Raw genomic sequence first — 14,480 nt, 5'->3', positions numbered from 1 at the left:
CTTTTTTTTTTTTTTTTTTTGTTTAATAATAATTAAGCCTATTACGTTAGCATTGAATTATCACGTATATAGACTACCAAATTATCAACAGCGTTTACCAGTTTATTGTTAAGCGTTGAATAACTTAAAATTTTGATTTTAATTTTTTTGTTGAAAAACTTAAAATCCATATTGATATATATCAATTAAAAGTCTACATAAAACTATAATTCTTAAATAATTGTTATATACACTAATTAAAGAAAAAAATAATCAAGCCGTATATTTTGATTTAATTAACAGATATCTTTATTTATTTTTTTATATTAAAAAATAATTTTTTACTGTTACTTTATGCAATTTTATCATATATTCATTCTCCTGTTTTTTAAAAAGAAAAAAAAAAATCTCTAAAAATTATATTAAAATAATTGTGTGAATCCATCGTGTGAATATGATGATGGAGATTTGAACACTGAGTCAGCATGGCCCCATCTTCCTCTTTCATTCTCCTTATAAATATCCCTCTCCCCCCTCCTTCCCCAAAATCCCCCTTACTCATGCTTTCTTTCTCCTTCAACTTTTCAAGTTCACCAATTCGATTTTGCTTTCCTCTCTGCTCATTTTAACTTCAATTTGCTTTCTTCCTTTCTCTTCATCTGCTTCCTTTGCTTTGCTTGTAATGGACTGTTGCGAGAAATCTGTTTCTCCACTCAACTGCATCATCTTTGGTATATCCGCAATTCATAAGACCTGACTATTTTGAGATTACGTCTCAATTTTCTTAATTTGCCTAATTTCTTTGTGTTCTGAAAGCAGATTTGGATGACACATTGTATCCTTCCAATACTGGAATAGCTAAGGCTGTAAAGACAAACATCGAAGGTTTAAAATTAAAGAAAAGAAAAACTCAACTCTTAAGTTTTTTACGTTCAGTAAAATGCTATAATTTCCTGATTCTGCTTTCATCTGTTTTTTTTTTCTTCTTTTTGGTGCCTAGATTTTCTTATAGAAAAATTCGGATTCTCTCCGAGCAAAGCTTCAAGTGTCAGAGTTGAGCTTTTCAAAACTTACGGCAGCACCCTTGCTGGCTTGCGAGTAATTAAATATGAAGATATCTTTTTATTTTTCAATTATTTGTTATAAAAAGAAAAATATCTGATTAATGTCTATGCTTGTAATTGCAGGCATTAGGCTATGATATTGATGCCGATGATTATCACGGGTACGGATTTAGCATAAAACACTATGTCTAAATGCTTCAGCATCACATTTTCTTTCTCTTCTCCAGAAGCAGAATTTAAAACTTGAAAATTCCTAATTCTACTAATCTTGTTAATCAGTTCCGTGCACGGAAGATTGCCGTACGATCTAATCAAACCAGACCCTCAACTGACTAACCTCTTGCATCGTATCACCCAGAGAAAAGTTGTAAGCTCAAAATCCACAATCAATCAACTCGTTTTCTTTAAAGAAATAAAAAAAAAAAAAAAAATTGGCGACTAAGTGCGATTTATTTTCCGTTCAGATTTTCACGAATTCGGACAGGAATCACGCGATCGAGGTTCTAAAGAGGTTAGGATTAGAAGACTGTTTCGACCAAATCATTTGTTTCGAAACCATGAACCCAAACTTGTCGAAATCCGCACGCACCGACGAATTCCCTGTCGTTCTGAAGCCGGCGGTAGAAGCCATGAAAATCGCTCTCGACGTTGCAAACGTCGATCCTCGGCGAACGGTAAATGCCTTCTCCAACCTAATGATTTCTAATTGCCGAACGCGATTAGCACTTAAAAAATATTTCTATTTAGCATTTTTTTATTTAATAAAAAAAGTGATTAATTACTTGTAAATCATTGTTGATATTGATTTATTTGCCGGCAGCTGTTTTTGGATGACAACGTTAGAAATATCGCCGCTGGCAAATCCGTGGGGCTTCGTACTGTTCTGGTAATTTCTGAATTTATTTTCTCCTTTTTTTTTTACACAATTCTTGCCCATGATCTTTTTCTCTTTTAAACAAAACTTACAAGGGTGGTTTCCACCGTCGTCCAAAAAAAAAAAAAAAAAGGAAAAATCATTTTTGAGGTGAAGCTAAGAGGCACAGCATTGGTATTATTGGTTGCAGGTTGGAAAATCAATGAAGAGCAAAGAAGCAGATTGCGCAGTGGAGGCAGTGAACAATTTGGCACAGGTGATGCCGGAAATATGGGTCGGCGAAATGGACGGTGATGATCAAAGGATTAACCGTACCAGCAGTGAAATTGAGTGTAGTTTGGCAATCACAACCGTTGGAGCTTAATGGACAAAGACAAAATCAAATAAAGGCGTTATAATGGGGCCCTCCCTCATCTTGTAAATGTCATGTTAATTCTGTACATATTAATGTACATGAAGATGTGCAAACTCTTTCCCAACGGAAATAAAAAAAAAATGTCATTATTGCCAATAAATATGAACATAAAGAAATAATTCTCCCAAATTCTGTATGGATAAGCTCCAACATGATCGCCTTGTCACCTTAGGGTTTGTCAAAGATATGGTGATTTTTTAATTCCGTATTTATTTTTAGTGCTTATAACTTTATATTTTTAAATCACTTCTAATATTTAAAAGTATAAGATAATTTTTTACTTATGTATTTAACTTCAATGCTTAAAAAGATAAGATGAATTTTTTATCTTTAATTTTTTTTAAAAAAATATAATTATATCGTATTCACCTTTAATACTTAAAAAGAGAATGTAAAATTTTCTCATGCATCTATATTCAATACTAAATTGATAAAGCATCATTTATACATGCATTTGACTTCAATTCCTAAAATGGAAAGGACTCACTCAATTCATATATTCACCTAAAAAAAATATAAAAAAGTAAGATAAACTTTTAATCTTGTATTTGCCTTGAATTTCTAGAAAAAAAAAAAAAAGACAATCATCTTTGTATTCACCTTTGATGCCTAAAAAGTTAAGGTGACATTTCCTCATGTACTCATTTTCAATAGCTAAAAAGGTAAGGTATCGTTAATATATGCATTTGTCTTCAATTCTTAAAAAAGAAACATTAATGCATGTATTCACTTTCAATGCCTAAAGTCGCAAGGTGTCTTTTAATTTTACATTTGTCTCTACTTATTCAAAAATAAAAAAAAATAAAGTGTTATTTTCTTATCTATTTGTCTTCAATACCTTAAAAAGTAACGTGTCAATTATATATTTATTTGTTTTTAATTTCTTAAAAAAAAATACATCAACTTATATATTTATCTTTATTGCTTAAAAAGATAAAGTGATACTTCAATTCCACATACGTTTTTAGTTTCTAAAAAAAAAAAAAAAACAATCATCTTGCATTCACTTTCAATGTCTAAAAAGATAAGGTATTTCGTACATCCATTCACTTTTAGTACTTAAAAAAATAACACGATTTTTTAATCTTATATTCATCTTTAATACCTAAAAGGTAAGATCGCATTTTATTTATGTATTTACCTTTACTAATGAAAAAAAAAGAATGTGACTCTTTAATTCTGGATTCACCTCCATTACTTGAAAAAGAGAGGTGACTCTTCAATTTTGCATCTACCTTCAATTTCTAAAAATGAAAGTTTTTATTTTGTAAATATGTTTTTCAATCACTAAAAGAAAGTAAAAAAATAAAAAATAACAAAAATAGAAAACAAAAACGTCAAGGATGATAGGAAACAAAGGATCCTACATTTTGTGGGCAAACTTAGGGTAATTCTAATCTTTAATAGATTTTTTTTAATAAATATTTAAATTAAGCTGGGCAACTGCTATATCCTAATTTTGTCATGAGGTTTTTAATTGGCATTTATTATTATTATATTAATTAAAAATATGTAAAAGAAAAAGCCAAAAAAAATAAAAGAAAAAAAAAATAATAAAATAAATTTACCTAACAAAACTTTCCATAAACATATGCATATGTAATTACAGATATATAAATGAGAACAGATAATATTTCAATTTGATTTAAAATCTAAAGTAGTCCAAGTTAAAAATTTAAAAAAATGTAAGAAAACGAGAGATCCACCCCACTCGCCCTTCCCTTTATTTTCTCTCTTTCTTTCCAGGCCAGGCCTTAAAGACGAAGCCTTCTTTTTCCTCAAATGAACGGGGCTCAAGAAAAGCTCAATATTTATCCCTTCCTCCTCGGGCTGGGCTTGAAAGAAAGCCCAGCCCGACCCACTTCATCCCCAAAATGTTGGATTTTGGTCGCTACGACGTCGTCGTTTTGGGAAGAGCTTAATTTGACCACCACCTCCTTTTTCTTCTTCCTTCGAAACAGATGGTGAAAATGAGGGTTTAACATTTTTTTTTTTTTTTTGGTCTTTTTTTTAATAATAATTTTCTTCTCTTTTGCGGGTGCAGATGGCAGACGCGATGATGATGACGGAACATTGATGATTGATTGATGATTTGGCAAGATGCAATGATGAAACAGGAGCAGTGGAGACAGAAGAAGATAATGACGTGAAGAAAAAGGGAGGAGAAGTGAGCGAACAGAAGTTAGAACGTGGCGGTGAAGATGAAACACAGGTGATTGCGTGACAAGATGCCTGAGCAGCGAGAAAAGAGGATAACACTCGATTTGGGTTAGAGTTGTGATGGCTTCAGCTCCAAATGGAGCTAAAACCAATAGGGCTGCACACGGGGTTTTTGAGGATAGAAGAAAGAAAAAGAGGGAGGCCGAGACGGGTTTTAGAGAGAGAGAAAAAAAAGGGGCTTTTGAGGAGAAAACGGAGGGAAATGAGCACAATTTTGGGTGAGGACTTTATTCTAAAATTCTGTAAAATCATTGTGAGAGTAGCTTTTAAAGTGACCAAAAAAAAAAAAAAGAGACAAAAGAAAAAAAAAAGCAAACAGAAAGAAGTGGAATAAACCTGAGGAACCCGAGAGCAATCCAAAGGGAATTTTGTTCTATAACTCCAATGGGTAAATTCTACCTTTCTCCTTTATTTGTATTTCTTCTCAGTATTCCTTGTATTTCTGAGTTGGGATTAATGTTTGAATTTTTCTGAGCATTTCTTGAATTTTTGAATTGTAATTAATATTTCTTGTGATGCTTTTCGAAGCATGAACATATATTGAGAATGAACAGTTCAAATGGGTTTTTTTTTTTTTCAATCCTCTCCAATCGTTTTCCTCCTTTTGCCATGTTCCTTTTCGTTTCTATTTCTTTTGCATGTGTTCTATTGAGTGATGATGTTAACAGATGGATGCATAATTTTCATAGAAAATTTGGGATGTGTTGGTATTGGGAGAATAGTTTTTCATGTGGGAATTAGAGTATGAATTTGATTAAAGGTTTTGTTAGCCATGGAATAAAAGTTTGGATTGTCAAAGAGGAAAAAGACTTTGTTAAATTAGACAATGCGATTTGATATGTACTAAAAACGAAGTATCAAATTCATCTTTTGGTTGGGATTGAAAAGAAAACAAATTAATCTCAAACACAGATTAATGACAAAATATTTGTTAAAATTAAGTTTGTGCAATCAAACAAAATTTCAAAAGATAATTAGTTGGGTTAAATTTGAAGATAATTTTCCTATAGGTCATCATAATATGTTTTTGAGATGAATTGTTACTATTCTTTATTATTATTATTTTTTTTGGGTGAGAAACATTCGCTTTTGGAGATTTATTTGGGTAGAATGTCATTACAATACTTAATCGATATTTAGTGCCATCATCTCTTAAAATATTATGAAAATAAACTATTATAAGAAAGGGTTTTATGAATATATGGAGACCTAATGTGATATGTCTTTAAATATCTAAAGTGGAATCAATCTCAAATAGAATTGTTTGTGGCCTTTGGAAAACTAAGAAAATAGGTTGGAAAGATTTACTAGCTAGGGGGGTTTTAGTGAGATTTTAATTCTATGGAATGATGAGGTACTTAGTTATAAAGAGGTACTATTAGGAGAATGCTTTATTTAATGCATTTTTGAAGATTGTAGGACTGAATGGAGGTGAGTGTTTATTAGCGTATACGATAAAGATAAGACGAGAAAAGAGAGAGGGGTTTGTTGTGGAACAATATGGATGATTGTAAGTAAAAATGAGACTTCTCGTAGATTGTAAGAGGGCATCCCAACATGGTTTTTAGTAGATAAGAGAGATCCACATAATATTTTTCAAGGGTTTATGCTGATGAGTTCAGAGAGACTCTAAACAGATTTAAAAATTTGAATTTACCCTTCGTGGAAGGTAAACAGACATGGTCCAATCAGAGAATTAACCCAACTTGTTCTAGAATTGATGTGTTTTTAGTGTTAGTTTCTTGCTAACTATAACTAACGACTTTGTGCCAAAAACTCTTGCGATCTCACTCTTGCTCTCTCTTCCACAATGTCTCTTCTTCCATTCTCTCATCCCTATTTATAGAAATGGAGAGTCATAAGAGAAAGGTTGTCATACTTCCACGATGCTACTTCATCTAAAAGTGGTCATATTTTATCATGTTATTTTGTTTAAAAGGTTACCACATTTCACGTATCATTTTATAAAATTATCATCTTTCATATGCCACTTCATCTTAAAAATTATTATCTTTTATCATGCCACCTCATCTAAAAAGTTATCACCTTTTATCATGCTACCTCATCTAAAAGGTTCCCGCCCTTTTTTTATGCATCTTCATGCTTTATCATTCTTATTCTAGATTCCCTTAGGCCCACATAAGCCCATAAGGCCTAAAGAGTAACCCATTATCAACTTCTCTACATGTCTCTCTATTTTTTTTTTTCATCTTACTATAAATCATATTTTTAACCTTATTATTTATTTTTAAATACATATAAAAGATAAATTAAATATATCAAATATAAAAAATTAACTCGGTGATATTTTTAAGCTATTACAATTTATATCTATGTAAACCTAAAATATTTACTTTTTCACTTCAAATTTTACTAAAATTAAAATAATTAACTAGTAAATTAATTATAACTGAAAGATATAATAAATTAAAATTAGTTAAAATTTTAATGCTAACTGTTTAATAAAAATATATTAAAATAAAAAATTGAATTGAATTAAATTTTTATTAAATTGAATTATAGAATTAATTAAAATTATGATGAATGATAAAATTTTAATTATCATTAAATTAAGAGTGTACTTATTATATATGTATTTTTAGTGTGTGTTTTTTTTCCTATCTGACGACTCAGAATTAATTATTATGAGGACAAACCTGTCATGGCCGCGAATCTTTAAGAAAACTAATTATTAATCCCCAACTCTACTCCTTATCAAGATATCGCGATCACTGACACACAATAATTTATGTGTATGTATATATATATATTTAAAGATGCCATGTAACATAAAAAGAAACAGGCACCAAAAAAAAAAAAAAAAACACCAAGTTCAAAGTTGCTTGCTTTCTTTCTTCATCTGCTTCAACACAAATGGGTTCTCCCACCAACTTCGACTGTATCATCTTCGGTATATGTGTATATATATGTATATGTATGTATATCCAATCAATATCTAGCGATATGCTTAAGTTTTCTTTTCTTTTTTATTCTTTGATAAAAACAGATCTAGATGACACATTGTATCCTTCAAGTACTGGTATAGCTGAGGCTGTGAAGAGAAATATCGAAGGTTTATGAATAATCTCTATAATTTACTAAAATATTTTTATGACTTGATTCATGTTTAATTTCTTTAATTATGATTTGTAGATTTCCTTGTTGAAAAGTTAGGGTTCTCTCGGGCCATTGCTTCAACTCTCAGAGTTGAGCTTTTCAGAACTCATGGCAGCACTCTTGCTGGCTTACGGGTAATTAATTAGATTTTATATATATATATTTTTTTTGAAATTTTGATAACTAATAATTTCCACGTTTATTACAGGCATTAGGGTATGATGTTCATCCCGACGATTATCATGGGTAAACATTTTTAGCAAAAGAAACTCTTAATTAATTAATTAATTAATTTGTAGTTAATGCTTGATCTTCCTTATATATATATATACATATATCTACATAGAGTTTCTTTAAATTTTATTATGATGATAAATCAGTTTCGTGCACGGACAATTGCCGTATGATTTGATCAAAGCAGATTATAATCTACGTAATCTCCTGCTGGGGATCTCACAGAGAAAAATAGTAAGCATAAAAAGAATTTTCTCTTTAGTAAGTTGACATATTTGTTGATTAAATAATACATATATATTAATTATAATATAATAGAGATCATTTTTAACTAAGAATATACAAAAAAGTAAAGTCTAACTAACTTAAACTCATATATGTCTTACAAATATATATATATATATATATTAACTATTTAAATAAATAGTGATTGGAAAAATATTTTCTAATTCAGTAAAATATGTGTTTTTTATTATGTTGTTAATGAATATTTGTGGGTAGATTTTTACCAATTCGGACAGAAAACATGCAAAGGAGACTTTGAGAAGGTTGGAATTAGAAGATTGCTGGGATGAAATTATTTGCTTTGAGACTATGAATCCAAATATGCAACAATTCCCTATTACTTTGAAGCCATCTCTAGAAGCCATGAAAATTGCTCTCCAAATTGCACAAGTCGATCCTCGCCAAACCGTAAGATAAGATTTTGCGTTACTATTCTGTCTAATTTCTCTCATCGCGTGTTGGGTTTAGTTCAAATTTAATTTTATAAAAAAAATAAATTAAAATATTATATAAATAAGATAATAAAAATAATATTATACTTCTAAAAAAATTAGTCATTTTTACAATTCAATAATAGAGTGAAATTGATGCAATGTAGTTTTTAATTTTCAGCTGTTTTTGGATGACAATGTTCGAAATATCGCTGCTGCCAAATCCGTAGGTCTTTGGACTGTTCTGGTAATTTCCTCCTCTACATTTCTTATTTCTATATTATTCAAAATATTATCTTTTCTTATAATAAATTAAAAAGTCAAACAAATAATACCTCTTACAACTACTCTTAAATTTCTTCTTAAAAAATTATGTTAAATAATATTTTTGTTTTAAAATATATTGCACAGCATGGATCTTGAACGTGTATTAATTATTATAATCTTTCTTGCTGTCTCTTCCTTTATAACACATAAAATATGTTAAAAGATGTTCCAAGTTTTGGCTGCATTATACCATGTGAGAACATGTTCAGAATGTATATAATTAAAACTTTTTCTCAACTTAGTATTCATACATTTTCCTTACGATTTTTATTAAAAATAACATAAATTTTATTAAAAATTCATGAAAATTGTATGAATTCTACAAATTATTACTTGCATTTGTAAAATTGTTATTTAGTTTTCATTAACAATATTTGATTCGAATGATATGACATATAATTTTATTAAAAACTAAAGACTTGAGTTATAATTATATTTTTTATTTTAATTAAAAAATTTAAGATAAAATATAAATATAATTATTTTCTCGTAACGACGAAGATATCAATGAACAATTTAAAGGTTGATTATGAAGAGAAGAGAAAATTGATGTGCGACTACTTTGATAATAAGATTACTTCCACATATTTAAACCCGAACTTGCTCTAAATTTAATTCGGCAGAGCTGATATCTAACAATTATCTTACCTATCTTTATATAGTTTAATCTTGTAATATGTAGAGGTAAAAGCATGCTATAAACAATTAAAGGTAACCACCAAAATTTTTTCAGTCTTCAACTAACATTAGACAATTCATTTAATTGCATTGAAAAGGTCAAGTACAAAAAAGTGCTTAAGATTAGTTATTTGTTGCTTATGAACACTTTGAAGGATATTATTTTAATCTTTACGTTTGATAACATAAAAAGTATGAACCTCACTAAGTTTTCAAAATTGACTTTAATAAGATAAAAAATAAGCATATTATTCCTAACTTTTAGTTTTTTATTTTTATTTTCTGAAGCTAATTTACTTAATTCTCATCCTTATTATTATTTTTTTATAAACGAAATTTCTTATTTTTTTTATTACCACCAATTTGTTCAAACATGAAATTGCTTATTTTTAAATAAAAATTTACTTACTTCAAGTAACTTGAAGCAGTTTACATTTTTAGTACATTTCTCTTGAGAATTTGTTGACCAATCAAAATTTGAATAGACTATTAAGGAAAGTTGGAAGGACCAATTGTTATTGAGATGAATGCCATGATTGAGTGTACCTTTGACATACTTGTGGAGTCTTTTAAAAAAAACACCTATGAGTCTTAATAAGTTTGTGCTTGTAGCAATTTTTACTCTACTACTTTGAATAAAAATTCCTTTGGATAATCACTTGCCCAACCAACTTCTTCATAGATTATTAGAAAGCTTGAGAGAATTTATTGTGTTTAAGATGAATTATATTAGTGCCTTTGACATATTAAAGGAGTCTTTTGATAGCATATTAATAAGTCTTAATAAGTTTGTGTGGGAATGGAGATAATTAATTAATAATAAAGGTTATGTCTAATTGTGTGAGAGATATATACTACAGAACTCCTGTGATCATATGATATGTAATGACATTATTAGCTGAAATATTATCACTAAGGAGTAGTAAAGAAGTTTGACATAGAAGTGGTGAACCCACTAGCATAAAAAATTGAGTCTTGGTGAGATGTTCTCATATATATTTTTATTGGGTGAGCTATAGCCTTAATGGGGTTTCGTGAACTCCAATCACCAAGAAAAAGTTTATGGGTTAGATCTTTGAGAAAAAAATAGGTGGCTACTATTTGTTGAAATCTTCTTACCGTGGTGACATCACTTTTATGAGAATTAAAAAAGTGATATATATATAAAGCACATAAGATGTCTTCCATCCTTGTAAACCAATAGAGAGAAATCTTTAATTTTGCCATTGAAAACCATAAGAAATGAGAAAAAAGTTGAGTTCCTAATATTAGGCAAAAAAAGATAATTGGGGGCCATAAATGGCTTTGTTACGGCCATGCACATGTTTAAATACATAGGATCTTTGATACCTAAAGATTATTACGTATACACAATTTTAAATGGATAATTGTATAAAAACGTGTTATTTACATTAAATTTTTTAAGGACCACTTATTTTAAATTACTAAGAAGAACACCAACCTGATTTTGGTAAGATTGACAACTGGTAAAAACGTGTCAAAAGTAGAGCTAGAAATTTAGTGCAAAAAGAATAAGACGAGAAAGGGAACTCAACTATGCTTGTGAAAATAGAGCTAGAAAAAGACGGCCAAAGTAGCAATTATAGGTGGCTATATAGAAGAAAAATATATCTTTATCTCAGGGCACCCATAGTGATGCAAAACCCAGAATCAATCAATTTGATAAAAAACTCCAACATACAATTTATAACAAAAACTTAATACCTAAACAAATTCTCCATACTTAACCCACAATCAATATATAATTGAGAATTAAGGTAATTGAGAAAAATAAATTGATTAGAATACCACAAGAAATATTTTGATAAGTTAAAATCAAATTAAAAAGAGATATTGATAAAAACGTCACAAGTTACCTTAACAACTACATACTAGTTCTTCACTCAACAAGAAAATTGAAGTAACCTCCCTAAAGAGCAACTTAGCCAGCAACTAACCAAAATTAAAAACTTTAATTTTATTACTCTCAAACTTCGATGATTATAATTACTATAATGACAACCTATTTATAGATGTAGACTATACAAATTGCAATAAAAAGTAAACTCCTAAATAATTATCTTAAAGATTATAAGGCTCTTCAAAATAATAATAAATGTAAGATAAATGAGGACTCTTCTCCCTTTAAGTTCTTGGAATCTTTAAGGATTTTAACCGACCTTACTTGGACTATTTGGCTCAGTTTTGGACTTTAATATTTAATGAATTTTCAGTCTTGAAGATAGAATAAGATCTAATAGTTGACCTTGAGGAATAAGGACTCTTATCCATGTTTTAGTTGGAGTTGAAATATGTCCACACCAGTGAACTATGTGTGTAGATCATCTCCTTTACACTTTTCTACATCAAGTATGATTCCAACACTTTATTTAATATTAATTTATAAAAATAAAGTCGACTTAGGACCCCTTTTAAGTTAAATTCAAATTCTTTGAATGTCTTGCCATAAATCTTATTTAAATTAAGATAATAGAAACTGAATTGATGATAAATATAACCTCTCTTGATTTTTATTTATTTAAAATATCTCAAGCTCTTGTTTATTATGATTTTGTGAAGGGAGAATTTTTTTAGGACTCTTGAAAACTAAATTTGACTCTTTAAGCTTGATTCCCATGAGTCCTACTTGGATTATGACTTTTTATAGCTTAATTTGAGATAAAAGGGAAAAAAAAAAAATCTCTCTTAGGTGAAAAATCCTCTCGACCATGTAACCCTATTTTATAGGTTTTGGCATGGCTAGCTCTCTTTTAGTCAAATGAGATTTGTTTTCTTTCTTTATGAGCTTTCAAATATGAACCAAGTCGTTTTCCTTCAAAGATCCACCTTTGAGCAAAATTTTGAAAAGCTTTCTTGAGTTTTTTTCCCTTAAACTTGTGATAGTCCTTTCATGTGTCCCAAGCCCATCATTTATTGTGTTTAACCTTCCATACGGACTTTTTCTTTGACCTAAAACATCTTGGCCTTGTCTTGGACAGTTCATGAGGTCGTGGTCTTCCATGCAGTCTTCCATTTGAGTTTGAATTGCATCATGATCAAGGGATCTTATGTAACTTAGTGTGAGTTGGCCCCCTTTACTCGTATCACATAGACCTCATTTTTTTTTCTCTATTTTTGACTTGAAGAATTTTCACTGTCATCCTCAAATCCTTAACATGAAATAGAAAGGGAAAAAATTCAATAGGTATGTGGTTATTTTAATAAAATTGAGATATGGGAAAAATATAATTATTACAAGAAAAATTGAGTTTGCCTTTAAGGTGCTTAAACCTGGAGCATAACCAATTGACAAATAGATTCTTGAGCTTTAGCCACATGCCACAAGGTGTTCTGGCTAAAGCAATGAGAGAGATGGTTGTATCGCTGGCTAAGGCTGAAACGTTGTATAAGATCATGAAGTCTTATTGAATTTAAAAATGCCTTACTAGGTTTTTCAATTCCATCAATGGCAAAGACTATAGAGGATGGATTTGCATTTAGGATTAGTAATGGCAATATTTTGAAAAATTCTGAAGCCATGTGAAAAGATGGATTAATGCTCAAATACCATATAGGAGTTAATGTAAGAGTTTTCTCTTTCATCTTGAATTATTTCAGAGTACAAAGAATTTATATAATTACATTTAAGTTAAAATTGTACTTGTATAAATTACTCTTGTACTTTTTCTTTGATAAAGAAGCTAATTTATATTATTTTATAATTTTTATGTGAAGGTTGGGAAATCTCTTAAAAGCAATGAATCAGATTATAAGTTGGAGGCAGTCAACCAATTGCCACAAATGATACCAAAACTATGGACTCACAAAATCAACCATAATACAAGTGAAATTCAGGCTATTGACACATCAAATAGGTTGAGCCATCTTGGTTCTACTCTAGTCCTATCAACTTGCAAACGCTCATGGAGGTTTAGCTCAAATAAATTTTGGATTCAAAATAGTTCTATCTATGGTCTATATAGTTCAAATTTGGGGCATCAGAGAAGACCCAAACATAAGATTACTTACATGGTCCCGAATTGGTCTAATCCAACCTCGCTTCAAGCATGTTTTTTTAAAATTTAGAAATTATAAAAAAAATGTAAATTAAAGAAAATACTTAATATATTTGGAAATAAATTTATATTTCAATTATGTGCTTAAGAAAATGATTTCATTTGTATTATCTATTAAAAAGTATATATATGACTCTTATTTATATAATTATCTAAATATATTTATGGTATTTTTATATGCATACATAGATATCATTATGTGATAGATATGGATATATATCGCCTATTCATGAACGCATTCCCTTTTACCTTTTTCTTTTTTTCTTTTTTTCTTTTTTTTTTCTTTTTTCCGAGGCTCCCAACATGTAGGTTACCAAGTCTTGATAACTTTTTTTTTTTTTAATTTTTGAAACAATAAATCTCTCAATTAGTATAGAGATACACTTAGTAATCAAGTGGCAATAAATTAAATATGTTGGTAATAGTTCGTTTTTTATTTGGTTAAAGCTGGTTTATGTAGGTCCAAATTCGAGCATAAAAAAGTTCATTTAGCCAAACAAACAAAATTGGAGTTTGAAGGTAATTTGTTTAAGAACTCAGCAAAAGTATTTGTTTACTTATTGATAAATTAAATAGTTTTATATCTTTTCTCAAAGTATAAATAAATAATATATTTTTGGATACATTTTTATTCTGTAAATTACGTATATTATGTTATTTATCAATATTTTTAATAAAAATAAATAAATAAATTATTAAACGGGCTTTTCGTCAAGTTTTCCGAGCTTGATTTTCCATAATCTGAACTTAATCAAGTTCATTTGGACTTGATTACTGAAC

General features: G+C 29.2%; 2 protein-coding genes across 3 annotated transcripts; both read left to right on the top strand.

Moving 5' to 3' along the window:
• Positions 1 to 517: 517 nt before the first annotated feature.
• Positions 518 to 2,461, top strand: LOC110814089 (Haloacid dehalogenase-like hydrolase (HAD) superfamily protein). Its single transcript, XM_022041432.2, has 8 exons — positions 518 to 710; positions 799 to 864; positions 980 to 1,077; positions 1,167 to 1,204; positions 1,323 to 1,410; positions 1,508 to 1,717; positions 1,864 to 1,929; positions 2,108 to 2,461. Exons 1-8 carry the CDS (start codon positions 662 to 664, stop codon positions 2,279 to 2,281), a joined length of 789 nt encoding a protein of 262 aa, XP_021897124.1. The 5' UTR covers positions 518 to 661; the 3' UTR covers positions 2,282 to 2,461.
• A 1,574-nt stretch (positions 2,462 to 4,035) lies between these two features.
• On the top strand, positions 4,036 to 13,774 carry LOC110814058 (uncharacterized protein C24B11.05-like). Of its 2 annotated transcripts, none has more exons than XM_088215125.1 (8): positions 4,036 to 4,940; positions 7,560 to 7,625; positions 7,706 to 7,803; positions 7,878 to 7,915; positions 8,050 to 8,137; positions 8,405 to 8,596; positions 8,801 to 8,866; positions 13,360 to 13,774. In XM_088215125.1, exons 1-8 carry the CDS (start codon positions 4,937 to 4,939, stop codon positions 13,708 to 13,710), a joined length of 903 nt encoding a protein of 300 aa, XP_088071251.1. In that variant the 5' UTR covers positions 4,036 to 4,936; the 3' UTR covers positions 13,711 to 13,774. The 2 variants fall into 2 exon arrangements, with proteins under 2 accessions (XP_088071251.1, XP_021897067.2); XM_022041375.2 differs by lacking the exon at positions 4,036 to 4,940 and adding an exon at positions 7,349 to 7,463 and having other exon boundaries at positions 13,360 to 13,773.
• The last annotated feature ends 706 nt before the right edge of the window (positions 13,775 to 14,480 follow it).

Source organism: Carica papaya, chromosome 3, assembly GCF_054855325.1.
Source record: "Carica papaya isolate Zhongbai chromosome 3, ASM5485532v1, whole genome shotgun sequence".
NCBI classification, from domain to species: Eukaryota; Viridiplantae; Streptophyta; class Magnoliopsida; order Brassicales; family Caricaceae; genus Carica; species Carica papaya.
This window is presented reverse-complemented; position numbering and strand designations above follow the sequence as displayed.